Here is a 17,165-nt window from a genome sequence, read left to right on the forward strand (position 1 = left end):
ATATACACAAAATATTTTGTGGTAAAGTAACAACGCACTGAATCAACGGCTATCTCACTGAACAGCAGGGTATGGTCTAATCTGGATGCTCTTTCACATGTTATTAATTATCATTCTGTGTGTGAGAATATCATCTGTGGAACCTCACTTTGTGTGCTATACCATTTATTGTGTGAACTTTCGAGCATTTTAGTAAGCTTAAGCAATGATTGTAATCAATGATTTTGTCGATATCTTCAACAAGTCAATAGCTGTAGGTTTGAAATAGGAAGTCCAAAAACAGAAGCTGTCAATAAAAGATCCATGGCATGGAAACATTTCAGATGAAAGATCTTTCAAACTGTAATGTAACCACAAGTGGGAGAGTGTCTGCAGTCTTGTCCTTGTCTCCAGCACCCTCACTGAAACAATTATCAGTTGATTTCTCATTCTTACCATTTCTAGTGAAGGGTTTCAGACCTGAAATATTAAGTCTTCCTCTCTCCTCGGACACCGTCTGACCTGTTGAGTGTTTTCAACAATTTCTGCCTTTACGTCAGTTTGAACGAAGCTGTCTTTTGGTTTGTTCATGGAGTTTTTATTTTAGCAACGATGTCTACCTGTGTTGATAGTGTTGAGGAATTTCTCGTAAACTCTCCATTTATGCTTTGAATCTAATGTTTTTCAATCTCTCTTAATCATTGCGCTCCTCGTATCTAAGTAATTGGCTTTATTTAAGCTGAAGATGAATTTCTAACGATGCAAAATATCCATCCATGTCTGAGAATCATTGGTCCTCCCCCATGATACCTTAAACAGTGCAATTATCATTCTGTAGCCTTTAAATCCATCAGCCCCTAGAAAGGGAATTCGTTGGACATTGTGCCTCTGACTGATCGTGCTATGTGACTGTTGCCTGCAGGTTGAACAATGACACAACCCCAGAACATCAGATGTGAAGGAAAAGGCATTCCCTTGGTGCAGAAATGGTGCAGAAGGAATGCAAAGGAAAACCTGTGGATCCAGCTCAGAGGGAGCTGGGAATGGGGCAACGAGGTCTTGGATTATGAGGGAGGTCGGGGGCAGAAGTTGGATGCTGATCAGTGGTGAGGCAATGGCTGGGGACCAGCAGTTAGGGGAAGGGGGTAAGTGGGTCAGGAGCATATTATGATCAGTGACCCAGGAATAGATATCGGATGGGCCAGGGGTGGTCAGAGCTGAAGGAGGCTGTGACTGGGGATTGTATCAGGTAATCAGTCAGTGGTGGGCTTCTCAGCTGGGCAAAGGGAGATGGGAGCGAATGTTGTGATCCGAGAAGGAGCAGGGGTTTGAACCATGATGGGGTGTGAGGGAGGAGGAGGGGCAGTAACAGTAGTAACTAGATTAATTAATGCCCAGTTTAGAGGAAGGTTGTGTGTCTCCGTGGTCAGATGCACCATCTGTCATTTCCCTAGTTGTTGCTGTAAAAAATCTCTAAAAGGATTACAAAATGCTGGAGGAAGTTAGTAGGTCAGGTAGCATCTATGGAGGGAAAAGTTCCTCCAGCATTTTGAGTTTGTTGCTCCAGATTTCCGGCATCTGCAGAATCTCTTGTGTCATAGAATTGCCTGCACTATTTAATGATGGTGCTGCCTGGTTTTCCTTGCCTAATCCTGAGTATTCTCAGGAGAGGTCTAATTGAATTCCTCGGCATGTACACCCAGGGCGTACTTCTCAGGCTCAGCCACTAGGGGCACTCTCTTTCCCCATGGCAGCATCAGGCAGTTCAGAGGTCAAGCATGGGCTCCCCAGTTTCCTGTTGACAATTGGAGAGGCTGCTGAACCATATCATCCACAGGAGAGGCGTTTGCCGGGAGCTGTAGCTGGTGGAAGAACACTGCCCAGACTGGTTACCAATGTCAGGGTAAAATGCCATGTCCTATAAGAATGGTCAAGGTGAGACCTTGCAACTTATGAATCCTCTCCCATATCTTCCCTGTGATCTCCATCCCCTTCACTGCTAACACAGCGACTCCCAACCTCACCCCCGGAATCGTAGAGCAATACAGCACAGAAACAAACCCTTTGAACCGATCGGCTCATGCCAACCACCGCATCCTTCCTGCTATTTTCAATTGCCTGCATTCAGCCCATGACCTTCCAATGCCCTTTCCTCCGTGTACTTATCCAAATGCCTCAGAAATGTTGCAACCACTTCATCTGGCTGCTCCGTCTGGGGTTTCACTGACCTCTCAAATCTCTCCCTTTTCGGCAAGAAGTGACGGAGGTTAAGGTGAGTTTTCGGTAAGTTTCCCTGTATGGTAAGAGCAGAATCCAGGACAGTGGCTGCTCCTCTTGCAGGGTGTGGGAAGTCAGGGTGACCTCCAGCGTCCCTGATGACCACCTGCAAAAAAAAATGCCACAGGCTGTCGTTCCTTGCAATCCATGTCAGGGAACTAGGGGTGGAGCTGGATGACCTACCGATCATTCAGAAGAGTGAGGGGTTGATAGACAGGAACCACAGTGAGGTAGTCACACCTACGTCGCAGGAGACAGGTAGCTGGGTGGCTGTCAGGAGAAGGAAAGAGGGTGTGCAGAGTACCCCTGTGGCCATTGCACTCAATAACAAGTACACCACTTTGGATACTGTTGTGGGGACGACCTACCAGTGACTGGGCTCTAATACTGAGTCTGGATCTGTGCCTCAGAAAAGGAGAGAGAAAAGGAATGCACTTGTGAGAGTTATTGATAGTTAGAGAAATAGACAGCAGGTTCTGTGGACGTGAAGGAGACTCCCAGACGCCAAGGTCAGGGATTTCTCTGTCTGAGTTTATAGCTTTCGTAAGGAGGATGATATGCAGCCTAAAGTCTTGGGACGTATTGGTACCATTGACGCAGGTAGGAAAAGGGATGAAAACCTGAAGGGAGAAATTAGGAAACAAGGCAGGAAGCTGAAAATCAGGACTCAAAAGGCAGTCATCTCTGAAATGCTGCCTGTACCATGTGTGGTTAAGAATAGGATATATGGCAGATGAATGTGTGGCTGATGAATTTGTGCAGGCGGCAGGGTTTCAGAATCATGGATCTTTGGATCTCTTGTGGGGAAGGTGTGATCTGTACAACAGGGTGGGTTACATATCAACTCGAGCAGGACCAATGTCAAGGTTTCCTAGAGCTGTTGGGGATTGTCTAAGCTAGATTGGCAGGGACATGGGAACCAGGGTGATAGGTCAAAGATGGAGTGGTTGGTGTAAAGACCATTAGATATAGGAGCAGAATTAAGCCATTTGGCCCATTGAGTCTGCTCTGCTCAATGGAATTTTCCTCTCAGTCCCAATCTCCTGCCTGCTCCCTGTATCCCTTCATGCCCTGGCCAATCAAGAATCTATCAACCTCTGCCTTAAGTTTTCCCAATGACTTGGCCTCCACAGCTGCCTGTTGCAACGAATTCCACAGATTCATCACCCTCTGGCTAAGGAAATTTCCCCTCACCTCTGGTCTAAGTGGACATCCCTCTATACTGAGGCTGTGCTTTCTGGTCCTAGACTCACCCACTACAGAGAACATCCTCACCCCTACCCTTGATAGGCCTTTCAACATTCGTTAAGTTTCAATAAGATTTCCCCCCACTCCCCCCATCATTCTTCTGGAATTCCAGAGAATACAGGCCCAGAGCCATCAAACATTCTTCATATGTCAAGCCTTTCAAGCCCAGAAACATTTCTGTGAACCTCCTTTGAACCCTCTCCAATGGCAGCACATATTTTCTAAGATAAGGGGCCCAAACTGCTCATAATACTCGAAGTGAGGCCATCACCAATGCTTTATAGAGCTTCAACATTACGTAGAAAATGCTGGTGGAACACAGCAGGCCAGGCAGCATCTATAGGGAAAAGCACAGTCAACGTTCTCCCTATAGATGCTGCCTGGCCTGCTGCGTTCCACCAGCATTTTGTGTGTGTTGCTTGAATTTCCAGCATCTGCAGATTTCCTCGTGTTTGCTTTTTCAACATTACATCCTTGTTTTTATATTTTAGTCTTCTCAAAATGAATGCTAACATTGCATCTGCCTTCTTCACCACCGAACGTGTAAGGAAGGATAGGCAGTAGATAGGGCATAAATGCAGTCAGTTGGATAGGATGAAATGTATTTAACATGGTAAGTATTCAGAACAAGGGTTTCAAAAGGCACAGTGACGGAGGTAAAGAAGGTGAATGAGTAGCTTTGCTAATCAGGAATAGCAGAAAGGGAGGGCGTCATGAAGAGATCATAGAACATATAACAGTATAGCCCCTTTGACCTACAATATTGTGCCGACCTTTTAACCTACTCCAAGATCAATCTAATTCTTCCATTCTACATAGCCATCCATTTTTCTTTCATCCATGTGCCTATCTAAGAGTCCCTTAAGTGTTCCCAATGTACCTGCCTCTACCATTACCCCTGGCAGTGTGTTTTATGCACCTACCTCTCTCTGTATAGAAAACCTCTAACATCCCCCTACACTTTCCTCCAAACACTGAAAATTTATGCCCACTCGTATTAGCCATTTGCTCACTGGAGGGATGTCTTTGACTGTCCATTCTATCTATGGCCCTTATCGTCTTGTACATCTCTCCCAAGTCAGCTCTCATCCTCCTTCACTCCAAAGAGAAAAGATCACTCAATCTTTCTTCATAAGACATGACCTCTAATCCAGGGAGCATCCTGGTAACTCTTCACTGCATCCTCTCTAAAGCTTCCATGTCTTCCTTATAATGAAGTGACCAGAACTGAACACAATACTTCAGGTGTAGTCTAACCAAGCTTTCAGAGAGCTGCAACATTACCCTCACAGCCCCCACCTAATGAAGGCCAACTTAACCACCCGAGCAACTTGCACTACGACTTTGAGGGATCTATGCACCTGGACCCCAAGATCCCTCTGCTCCTCCACACTGCTAAGAATCCTGCCATTAACCCTGTATTTTGCCTTGATGTCCGGCCTTAGAGTGCATCACTTGACATGTTTCCGGATTAAATTCCACCTGCCACCGCAACCCAGCTCTATATATATATAAAGCGCAAACACAAGGAAATCTGCAGATGCTGGAAATTCTAACAACAACACACACAAAATGCTGGTGGAACACAGCAGGCCAGGCAGCATCTATAGGGAGAAGCGCTGTCGACGTTTTGGGCCGAGACCCTTCATCCTGACGAAGGGTCTCGGCCCGAAATGTCGACAGCACTTCTCCCTATAGATGCTGCCTGGCCTGCTGCGTTCCACCAGCATTTTGTGTGTGTTGTCTATATATATATAAATGTCTCTTTGTAACCTACAGCTATCTTCTACACTATACGTAACACCACTAACATGCACCACATAACCTCCCTTTCACTTCCTCATCTAAGTTATTTATAAATTCACAAAGAACTGGAGTCCCAGAACAGATCCCTATGGAACACCAGCAGTCACCGACCTCCAGGCAGAATGCGGTCCATCTCCTATCACCCTCTACCAGAGCTGAACACAAGCTAATTCTCAGTCGATGCCACCAAGTTTCCATGCCTCCTGAACTTTCTGAAGGTCTTACCACAGTGAGTCTTGTAAAATGTTGTACTGAAATCCATATACACCACATCCACTGCTCTGCCTTTGTCAATATGTTTTGTTATTTCCTCAATGTATTCAGTCAGGCTCGTGAGGCACAACGGCCCCTCACAAAGCCATGTAGACCACCCCTAATCAGATTATGCATTTCCAAATGCATGTGAATCTTGCCTCTAAGAATCCTCTTCAATAGTTTGCCCACCACTGACATAAGACTCACTGGTCTATAATACCCAGTGTTACCCCTATACCCTTTCTTGAACACAATAATAATATTTGCCTCCTCCAGTTCTCTGGCGCTACTCCTGTGGCCAGTGTGGACTCGAGAATCATCACCAAAGCTGCAGCAATCACTTCCTCACTTCCCAAATAACCTCAGGTATTTCCTGTCTAGCATCAGGAACTTACCTACCCTAATGTCGGAACACCGACTATACTTTCTTCCATAGATGCTGCCTGGCCTGATGAGTTCCTCCAGCATTTTGCATGTGTTGCTTGGAAAGAAGGATTATGTTTGAAAACAGAATGCACTTAAGTTAATGTGTGCACCCATGACAGGCCGATTGAACAGGAAAATTAGTCACCCTGAAGCCTCCTCACTTCCTCTGCTTTAGTAATGAGAAGGATTCGTTAATAACTTTGTTGTGTGGAATCCATTCAGAAAGTGGCCTCCTATATATCGGTGAGATCCGACACAGATTGGGAGACCATTTCGCCGAGCGCCTACGCTCCTTCCGCCAGAAAAAGTGGGATCTCCCAGTGGCCACCCATTTTAATTCCTCTTCCCATTCCCATTCCGGTGTATCCATCCATGGCCTCCTCCACCATCGTGATGAGGCCACACTTAGGTTGGAGAAACAACACCTTATATTCCGTCTGGGTAGCCTCCAACCTGATGGCATGAACATCGATTTCTCAGACTTCTGGTAGTGCCCCCCCCCCACTCTCCTTCACCATCTCCCATCCCCTTTTCCTTCTCTCACCTTAACTCCTTTCCTGTCTATCGCCTCTTCCCCCCTTTCCTTTCTCCCATGGCCTTCTGTCCTCTCCTATCAGATTCACCCTTCTCCAGCCCTGTATCTCTTTCAGTAGTCAACTTCCCAGCTCTTTACTTCATCCCTCCCCACCTCCCAATTTCACCTATCCCCTTTTGTTTCTGTCTCCCCTCCCCCCACCTTTTAAATATACTCCTCAGCTTTTTTTCTCGAATCCTGCCAAAAGGTCTCGGCCCAAAACACCAACTATACTTTTTACTGTAGATGCTGCCCAGCCTGTTGAGTTCCTCCATCATTTTGTGTGTGTTGCTTGTAAAGAAGGATAATGTTTGAAACCAGAATGTACTTACGTTAATGTGTGCACCCATGATGGAGAGACTGAACAGGAAACTTAGTCACCGTGAAGCCTCTTCACTTCCTCTTTAACAATGATTCATTAATAACTGTTGTGTGGAGTCCATTCAAGAAGTGTGACCATAATGTGTTAGAATTCTTTAATCAGGAAAGTGCGGTCGTTCAAAATGTAACTCTACAGAAAGGAACTTGTGAAGAAATGAGGACTGGGTTAGTTCTGATAGTTCTGGGAGCTTCATGGCAGTGGTCAGAAAAAAAGATAACATTTAAGGAACGAATGCTGGATACACAAAGATTATACCTAATCCCTAACGCAAAAATACCAAGGAAAAGTGTCCCCAATCCCAGAAAACAGTAGAAGTTAAAGATAGAATTGTGCCCAAGGGAGAATCGCATACACCTGCCAGAGAAATCAGCGCACAAGTCATTTGCAGACTTATTCCTTGTGCCTCTAACACCCGTATCCAAACTCCTAATGTACCTCACAACGAGTAGAGATCCCAGCAATGATTCTTGTGATACACCATCACTAAAGCAACCTTCCACCATGAGTCTCTGCCTCCAGTGCCAAGCCAACTGAAACATAAACATCGCAGGCTGGATGCAGGGAGGATGTCTCCCTGGTGAAGGGTTTAGGGCCAGGAGGGCACAGTCTCAGAATGGGAGCTGGTCTTTTAGGAATCCGATGAGGAGAAAATTCTTCAGTCAGCAGGTGGTGAACCTGTGGAAACTTTGCCACCGGTGGTTGCTGAGGCTCAGTCACTGAGTTTACTGGATGGATAGATCCGGCCACTAAGAGAATCCAGGGATTTGGGGACAATGCAGCAAAAATGGCCCGGAGAGATTAGCCATGCTGCTGACAAAGGAGGGGTAGAAGGACTGACTCCTGCTCCTGAGATTGCTCCTGGGGTCCTGTGTGCACTTTTGTCCTCCTTGCCCATAAAGAGAAATACTTGTCACTGAAGAACAACAGAGGTCAGCAGACTGATCCTAGGATGTGCGTACCGCTGTACAAGGAGAGACTGTAACCGGACCGAAAGGGAATCTCATTCAAACTTTAACCATTTTGATCAGGTTACACCGACTTGATGGTGGGAGGATGATCCCCCAGCTGGGGGGCTTTCTTCGCTCGGAGGGAGATGAACCTGTGCAATGCACTGCCAACAATTCATTGAATGTACGTGTGAAGGAGATGGGTAGAGTTTGTAACACAAAGGGCATCAAGAGTAGGAGGGATTACTTGACAAGGGAAGACAGTCCCCCAGGACAACAGGACACTAGTATGTTTAGGGTTCAACATGATTTTATGGAAGACTGACTTTGATTGAAAAGCAGAACAGATTTCATTGAAGAAGTGACTGGAAAGGAAGCTTATGTCAAAATTTTCCAAAGGCTTTTGATTACCTACCTCAGCCATGTGAAAGGTGTTCATATGGTTTGGGCACAAATGAGCATGGACAGAGAAATACAGATAAACACCGGAAACAAAATCAAGAAGTATGCGCGAGACTGCATCTAGCAACTAAAAGGCACAATTTGTTGCAGGCCAGATGGAGTATGGAAGGGGTGGGGGTTTTGCTGTGGTTGGTATAAAGGATGCGACTTCCAGCCGTGGGGATGAGATTCTTGCTCGAGTGCAGTGTGGATTCGCCTCACTGATTTCTGAGGGTTATCCTATGAGGGGAGAATGGCTCGCTGCACGGGGCAGAAAATAACACAGTGCAGGGAATTGTGCTGCACATGTCAAAGGTCTCAGCCACATTCACTCTGCACAGAATGTCATGGACATAGTCTGTTGGCAGGGAAGTTTATTTTCATGGGGTCTATCGAGACTGGAGGAGAAACCAGATGTCATAGCTACACTATGTATTGTGATCAAACTTCTCAACCAATGTAGATGAGTGTCTTTAAAACAGTGTTACAGTATAGATTAGTTGTGGTGTAATTAGGCACCGACTAGTCCCAAGGTGTTGTTCCCAGATCTCTATATTATTACCCGACCATCATCCACGTTGCTTTGTATTCAGCTGCCTTCTTGAATCGGCACAGTCCCTATTTTGTTGAGGCTTTTGAGCGGTTCGATACAACTATCAGTTTGCTCAGCCATTTCAGAGGGTAGTTTAGAATCAACCACATAGCTGAGGGTCTAGAGTCAGGTGTAGGCCAGACCAGGAAGGGAGGACAGATTTCCATCCCAATAGGAAATAGGGTACCAGAACATATTGTCCCTTACAGGACATTATTGAACCAGATAGGTCTTTACAACAATGGTCATTGTTGGACGTTTTAATTCCAGAATGCAAATGCAGACTTAGCATCATCTGCCAAAGAAAGATTCAAACCAGGTCCCAAGGATTTTGTCTGGCTATCTAGATTAATAATCCAGTGATAATACCACATGTCATTACCTCTCTTATTGATTCCATGCTGTATGACTCTATAACTTGATGAACTTTACAATTTATCTGCATCAAATTTCATTTGTCATATGTATCCTCATTTCATCAGCCTGTCAATATCCTCATGTTTTTGAGTTTTGTATCATCTAAAAATTTGTTAATTGTTCACTGTACAACTGCCCAAGTCCGTAATACGCTTTAAGAAAAACAGTGTTCCCTATCAAACACCACCTTACGCTTTCATGTAGTCTAATAAAGAATCCGAATCAGAACCAGGTTTATTATCACCAGCATGTGTCCTGAAATTTGTTAACTTAGCAGCAGCAGTTCAATGCAATATGTAATATAAAAGAAAAAATAATAATAAATACATAAAACAATTACTGAATACATATATTGAATAGATTTAAAAATTGTGCAAAAAACAAATCATATATATTAAAAAAGTAAGATAGTGTTCAAGGGTTCAATGTCCATTTAGGAATCAGATGGCAGAGGGGAAGAAGCTGTTCCTGAATCACTGAGTGTGTGCCTTCAGGCTTCTGTACCTCCTTCCTGATGGTAACAGTGAGAAAAGGACATGCCCTGGGTGCTGAAGGTCTTTAATAATGGATGCTGCCTTTCTGAGACACCGCTCCCTGAAGATGTCCTGGGTACTTTGTAGGCTAGTACCCAATATGGAGCTGACTAGATTTACAACCTGCAGCTTCTTTCGGTCCTGTGCAGTAGCCCCTCCATACCAGACAGTGATGGAGCCTGTCAGAATGCTCTCCATGGTACAACTATAGAAGTTTTCTTAGGAATAGGAACTATTCCTATTAATCTCTGCTTTGTTCACAATGCATTTTTTGTTTATACTGCTACAGTCCATTTAACTACAACCTTGATAACATCTCCTATGTGGCATTTGATTTTGAAATTTCATATATCATATGTTCCACATTACCATCTGTTGTCACATCAAAAAATACAAGTTGGTTGGACATGATTTAAATAATCTACACTTATCCAAATTGCTAATTAAATCATTGAATATTCTAAAAGTTTCCCCAAACAGAAGTTAAGTGACTGGACAACCGTGTTGGGTTTCGGTCTTCCCCCTTGTTTGAGCACATTTGAATCTGTGAAGGTTTAGGAGATTTTGGCCAGACTCTTTGCAATATCCCCCCTTCCTTCTCTCTGCAACCACAGATGCATTCTATCTGAACAAGGCAGCTTATCTACTGTAAGTGTGGGTGTCCTTTCTAATATTTCCACTTTAGCAACTTACTCCAGGCACCCCCCCCCCCCACCAATGACATCTTCATCCACGGTAAATTTTGATATAAAGTATTCATTTACTAATATGGACATTTCTTCCATCTCTGACCTTAGGTGTTCTTTTAGGTCAGCTCCTCTCTAACATGCAGTTTAAACGAGATGATTGGATTCCCTTGTACATTTGTTACTTGTCTCTTTGTCTTCGTTATTTCCCTTTGACTCCCTGTCTAAGCTCCCTGTAATGGATCAGATCTCCTGTCATCCCTTTGACATCCGCCATCCACTTCCTTTTCCTGCTCTATTTCACTCTCTTTCTCTTTGGTAGTTCAGTAAACTTGCTCTGTTGTTCTACCAACCAGGAATGTTCCTAGGTTGTGCATGCATAAAGATTAGTTTTATTTGTCACATGTACATTGAAACATCAAAACATTCAGTGAAATGCATCATTTTGTGTCAACAAGCAACACAGACTAAGGATGTGCAGGGGGGGCTTCCTGTGCCAACAGATCAGCCGACAACTTACTAACCTTTGGAATGTAGGAAGAAACCTGAGCACCTGGAGGAAACCCACACGGTTACAGGGAGTACATACATAGAGCAGCGGGAATCGAACCCTGATTGTTGGTGCAGTAAAGTTTTACACTAGCTGCTGCGTTACCGTGCCAACACATTGTTTACTTATGGCCTGTTCATTATTTAGTTACAGCTTCACCTACAAGCTTTGATTCTACTTTAGTCCTCTCACAGAGAAAATATCACATCTTTATCTCATTTGGAAGTTTTGCCCACTAGCTTACATTACTTCTCCTCATCCACAGCTGCTCTAAACCTTCAGGTGACTGAGGTTGAGCCAGAGGCCTGGGGCCTATGAGGTCTCTCTCAACATCTCTGGGGTTTGAAGTCTGTCTAGCCAGCCCCAGAACCCTTCTGTTCCTACCTTTACAAATGATCACCATTAATTATTCCCAAAATATTACAGTCTTCTCTGCAATAAAGCTGCAATTTTTGATTCAATTCCCATTTAGGCCTTTCTCATACAATGAACATGGCTTTCATTACCAACATGCAAAAATTCCTCATAGGTCTTCTTCTCTGACAGAGTCAAGAGAATTCAGCCAACTTTTTACTTCTGTCCCTCAAACCCTGTGAAATTGGACCATCGCACCAGTTCAGTCATTGTCAGAGGCTTCAAGCAAGGAGGGTTCCAGCAACAGAGATAGTAAGAACTGCAGAGACCAGGGGAATGGGAGGAGATGGTGACCGAGAGAGAAAAATGGGGGTAGATAGAGATGGGAAGGAGGAAGAGATGGAAGGGAGAATGAGAGAGAGATTTAAACAAAAAATGCAGAGCAGTAAGGAAAGGGGTGAGAGAAGGTAATATGAGGAGCAACTTTTACATGGTAAGGGAGACAGGTAGAGGGAAAGGCAGAAGAAGAAAGAGGCCAAATCTTTTGTAGATGGGGTAATGACTAGAGCAGCCCCCGGGTCATTATTTATGTAAATGAGTTGAATATGAATGTAAATGGCACGATTAGCAAGTTTGCTGATCATTTCATAGCTTGTCACACCAGACAGTCAGCCATTCTTGTCTGGCGCGTGGAGTCAGGATTGACTCCTTTCGGATTGACCGGGTCACGATATGAACATTCCTGACTCAACCCTTGTCTTTGACGAGGCCGAGTAGCTAGCTCGACGCTCAACCCAGCACGGATGGAAAGTGTGCTCGGGCGGGGGGTGGGGGAGGCTGACTGGGTTCGAATTTGGGAGCCTTCACTTCCGAAGTCCAGCACTGATGCCACTGCGCCACCAGCCAGCTATAGTTTGCTGATGATACTAAATAAGGGGGTCTTGTTGAGAGTGAAGCAAGTTACAATGAATTGCAAAGAAATCGATCGGTCAGGGAGACTGGCCGAGGGATAGCAAATGGATTTCAATTTGGAAAAGTGTGATATAACGCATTTTCGAGAGTCAAACCAGGCTAGGAACTTTGCAGTGACTGGCCAGGGACTGTCGAGTGCTGTGGAACAGAGGGACATGGGAGTTACAAGTGTGCAAGTTAACAGAAAACAACTGTGCAGGTAGACAGTGTGGTGGAGAAGGTGCTTAGCATGGATTTCAACAGTCAGAGCACCGAGTTTAGAAGTAGGGACATTATGTTGCAGTTATACAAGTTGCTGGTGAGGCTGCATTTCGAGTATTGTGTCCAGTTTTGGTCACCCTGTTATAGGAATGATATTGTCAAGCTTAACAAGGTTCAAAAGAGATTTATGAGGATGTCGTCTGGACTAGAAGGTCTGCGTTATAGGGGGAGGTGGACCACACTTGATCTTTGTTCCCTGTAGTGCAGGGGAATGAGGAGTGACCTCATAGAAGTGTATAAAATCATATGGGGTATGGATAAGGTGGACATTATAGTCTTTTCCACAGAAGTCCAAAACTAGAGGGCATAAATACAAAGTAAGAACATAGATCAGTACAAAACAGTACAGGCCCTTCAGCCCACAACCTTTTAGCCTATTCTAAGATCAATCCAACCCTTCCCTCCCACATGCAGTAGCCCTCCATTTTTCATTCCATCATGTGCCTATCTTAAATGTCCCAAATGTATCTGCCTCTCCCAGCACACCCAGCAGTACATTCCATGCATTTATCACTCTCTGTGTTAAATGAAACTAACTCTGGCATCCCCACATGAAGTGAGGTGACACTTCACCTGTGTGTCTGTTGGGTTATATCCTGTGTCTGGTGCTCCCGGTGTGGCCTCCTGTATATCGGTGAGACCCGATGTAGATTGGGAGACTGTTTCGCCGAGCACCTATGCTCCATCCAGCAGAAGAAGCGACATCTCCCAGTGGCCACCCATTCTAATTCCACTTCCCATTCCCATTCTGATATGTCAATCCATGGCCTCCTCCACTGACGCAATGAGGCCACACTCAGGTTTGAAGAACACCATCTGGGTAGCCTTCAACCTGATGGCATAAAAATTAATTTCTCTAACTTCCACCCCCACTTCACATTCCTCATCCCCTTTTCTCCCTCTTACCTTATCTCCTTGCCTGCCCATTGCCTCCCTCTGGTGCTCCTCTCCCCTTTTCTTTCTCCCATGGCCTTCTGTTTTCTCCCCTCAGACTCCCCCTTCTCCAGCCCTGTGTCTCTTTCATCAATCAACTTCCCAACTCTTTAATTCACCCCTCCCCCTCCCGGTTTCACTTATCACCTCGTGTTTCTCTCTCCCCTCTCCCACCTTTTAAATCTACTCCTCATCTTTTACCCCAAAGGCTTGACTCAGGGCCATGCACCCCTACAACGTATCCACCCCTCAACTGTAAAGGGATCAAGACCCCAAAAATTCACAAAGCCAAACCTGCAGAAATCTAAAATAAAGACAGAAAATGCTGGACAATCTCAGCAGTCAAGTGGTTTCTTTGAAGACAGAAATAGGGCCTCACCCCAAAACGTCGACTGAACTTTTTTCCATAGATGCTGCCTGGCCTGCTGAGTTCCTCCAGCATTTTGTGTGTGTTGCTTGGATTTCCAGCATCTGCAGATTGTCTCTAGTTTGTTCCTTCTTTACATGTTCATTTCAAATAAGAATCCTCCAAAGTAATTTTTGTTTCAGAAATCTATCCATTGCAAATGTTGAAAACAGCAATTGCCTTTAGGCCAGAATTTTTTTTTTCACTTTTTTATAATGCTCTTAAATTTAATTAAAAAAATAAAGCTCAAGATATTGATGGGGATAAAGGCTGTAAAAGCCCCTGGGCCTGAGAAGCTGCATTCCAAAGCTCCACGGGGGGGGGCAAGGAACATGAGATAGTGGTCATCTTCCACACTATGGGTTTGAAGTTGATTAAAGAGGCAAACAATGAACCCATAGACTCTTCCAGCAAGGGGCGGAGGTGCTGAACGGAGCGGTCTGTCGTTTGTGGTGTGGCGTTTACCCTGAGCCAAGACTTCAAGGTTCTCTGAACCCTCCCAAATGTTCCTTCTCCTCTCTGAGCACTGATGGGGCAGAGATTTCCAGGGCTCAGCAGGAATGTTACATTTCTTCAAGGAGTCTTTGAACACATCCTTGAAACATTTGCCCGTTCGTTCTTGTGGTAGAATTCAGAATGCAGTGTTTGGGGGAGCTTGGTGTAGAGGAAACCCCTGTATTAAAAAATGAGACTTCAGACTAGATTCTATTGAAGATTTGGTGAACCTCAGATAACTGAACACAAGCATCCAAGGAAAGGTTCCATCACTGGCAACTATTCCTTTTAATAGTCTGTCTTAACCACTAACAATCTCGATGCAGTATAATTAAAGTGAATGGATAAATGTAATGTCTCATCCTACAGTAGGAATCCCATGATGTTCACTGTTCTCTGGGTAATAGGTAATGTGACCATTTCTACTTCATTGTCTGTTGCACACAAATGTTTCCAGATGTTTTCTTGTTTTACATGCCCTTACCACTCTTGCCTCACTGGAGGGTTTTGACAAGTTGTTTTATTTTTAGGCAAGGATCCAGTAGAAGCATGGTATGAAGAAATTAAGGATTATGACTACAACAATCCTGGCTTTTCCAGTGAAACCGGTGAGTGTGTTCACTCTTATCAGCACAATCTTCACTTCTTCATAGACAGTTAAATATCTCGGAAGTGCCCGGCTCTGTTGACCAGCTGCACCTCAGTATCCACACTAAATGCCCCTGGCATCACACCACACCAACTCTCTCTTTGTCAACACCCCCTTGCTTTGCACTGACCCTCCATTCTGTTTCACCTGTGGAGATGAGCAAAGGGGTCAGCATGGATGTGATGGGCCAAAAGGCCTGGGTCTGGGCCATGCACCCCTGTGATGTATCCACCATTCAACTGTAAAGGGATCAAGGCCCCAAATATTCACTGAGTCAGACCTGAAGAAATCTAAAATAAAGACAGAAAATGCTGGACAATCTCAGCAGTCAAGTGGTTTCTTGAAGATAGAAATTGAGTTAACCTTTCAGGGAGAAGATTCTTGGTCGCAGTCATCTGCTGAGTGTTAATTCTCTCTCCTTTTTCCACAGATGCTACATGACTGCAGAAATTCACCAGTAATTTCTGTTTTTAATGAAGCTCCAATGTCATTTTGAGGCTATGATACTCATTGTGCCCTCCGATCCCAGCTTGTGTGTTTATTGCATGGATATCTCTGTTGATGAGATAAATTCAGATGGGCTGAACACTTTGCAGCCCATCCATTAATAGGACCTGACCCTCCTCCTCCTCAACACCACTGATATCAGTGTCCTCCCGCACTGGCCTAATAAAGCTTCGCTCAAAACAGAGAAGGCGCAACATCTTCCGGAGAGCCTACCATCAAGTTTAACATAATAATTTCTACAAATTATCTTCTGGTTGCAAAGAAATGCAGGATTAACTTTGCCCCACAGCTCGTACTTGCATTAGAATAGAGAACAGAGAATCGTTCAGGCCCTTCAGCCCACAATGTTGTGCCAGCTGATATAAACCTACTCCGTGATTAATCTAATTCTTCCTCCTGTATTGTCCTAATCCTTTTTTCTTACATCCATGTACCTATCTACAAGAGCTTCAAATGTCCCTACTGTGTCAGCCTCTACCAGCAGTGTGCTCCAAGCCCTACCAGTCTCTGTGTAAAAGAGACCTATCTGTGAGGGCTCCTCTAAACTTTCCTCCACTCACTTTAAACTGTTGTCCTCTGGTATTGGCCACTGCTGCCACAGTAAAGTGCCTCTGGTTGTCCACTCTATCTATAAATCTCCTAATCTTAAACACCTCTATCAAGCCACCTCTCATCATCCGTCACTCCAAAGGAGAAAAAAGCCCTAGTTCACTCAACCTTTCCTCAAAAGACATGTTCTGTATCTGGGCAGTGTCCTTGTAAGTCTCGTCTGTACCCTTTCTAGTGCTTCCTCATCCTTTCTGCAATGAGGCAACCAGAAATGAACACAGTACTCCAAGCAACACACAATTGCTGAAGGTTCTCGGCCTGAAACGTCGACTGTTTACTTTTTTCCATAGATGCTGCCTGGCCTGCTGAGTTCCTCCAGTATTATGTGTGTGTTGCTTGGATTTCCAGCTTCGGCAGATTCTCTCTTGTTAGTGCAAAAAGTAGTGAGGTTTTGTTCATGGTTCAATGTCCACTCAGAAATCTAAAGGCAGAGGAGAAGAAACTATTCCTGAATTTGATCTGTATGAACAGTACGCAAGACAAACTTTTCACTCTATCAGGGTACATGTGACAATAATGATCTAATTCCATTTCCTGTGGTGTGAAGAGGACGTGTCGGGACTGTGGGTGTCAGTGGGTGGAGGAGGTGGTATTAGTAGCTGAGAGTGGCTTGGGTGAGAGTGGAGTTCAGACTGGGAGTTGTGTAATGGGACTGAATGCAGTGTTGATGAGATGGAGCGGTTATAGAATAATACAGCATGCAGAACAGGCCCTTTGGCCCAACCCATCCATGGTGCCAATGGGCTAGTCTCATTTGCCAGTGTTTGGCCCCCATCCCTCTAAACCCCGGCTGGTGGCGCAGTGACATCAGCGCTGCACTCCGGACCGGAGGTTCCCGGGTTCGAATCCAGTTGGGCCGCTCCCGA

At 44.8% G+C, this 17,165-nt stretch overlaps 1 protein-coding gene across 1 annotated transcript in view; it reads left to right on the forward strand.

Annotated features, from left to right (window-relative positions):
• The first annotated feature begins 1,887 nt into the window (after positions 1 to 1,887).
• LOC140730155 (uncharacterized) overlaps positions 1,888 to 17,165 on the forward strand; it is a 45,918-nt gene continuing 30,640 nt past the window's right edge. Inside the window, exons 1-2 of the mRNA XM_073050284.1 lie at positions 1,888 to 1,914; positions 15,065 to 15,142. Coding sequence (XP_072906385.1) covers positions 1,893 to 1,914; positions 15,065 to 15,142 — 100 coding nt within the window. The 5' untranslated portion in view covers positions 1,888 to 1,892. The remainder of the gene's footprint in view (positions 1,915 to 15,064; positions 15,143 to 17,165) is intronic.

The sequence above is a fragment of the Hemitrygon akajei genome, chromosome 7 (genome assembly GCF_048418815.1).
Source record: "Hemitrygon akajei chromosome 7, sHemAka1.3, whole genome shotgun sequence".
NCBI classification, from domain to species: domain Eukaryota; kingdom Metazoa; phylum Chordata; class Chondrichthyes; order Myliobatiformes; family Dasyatidae; genus Hemitrygon; species Hemitrygon akajei.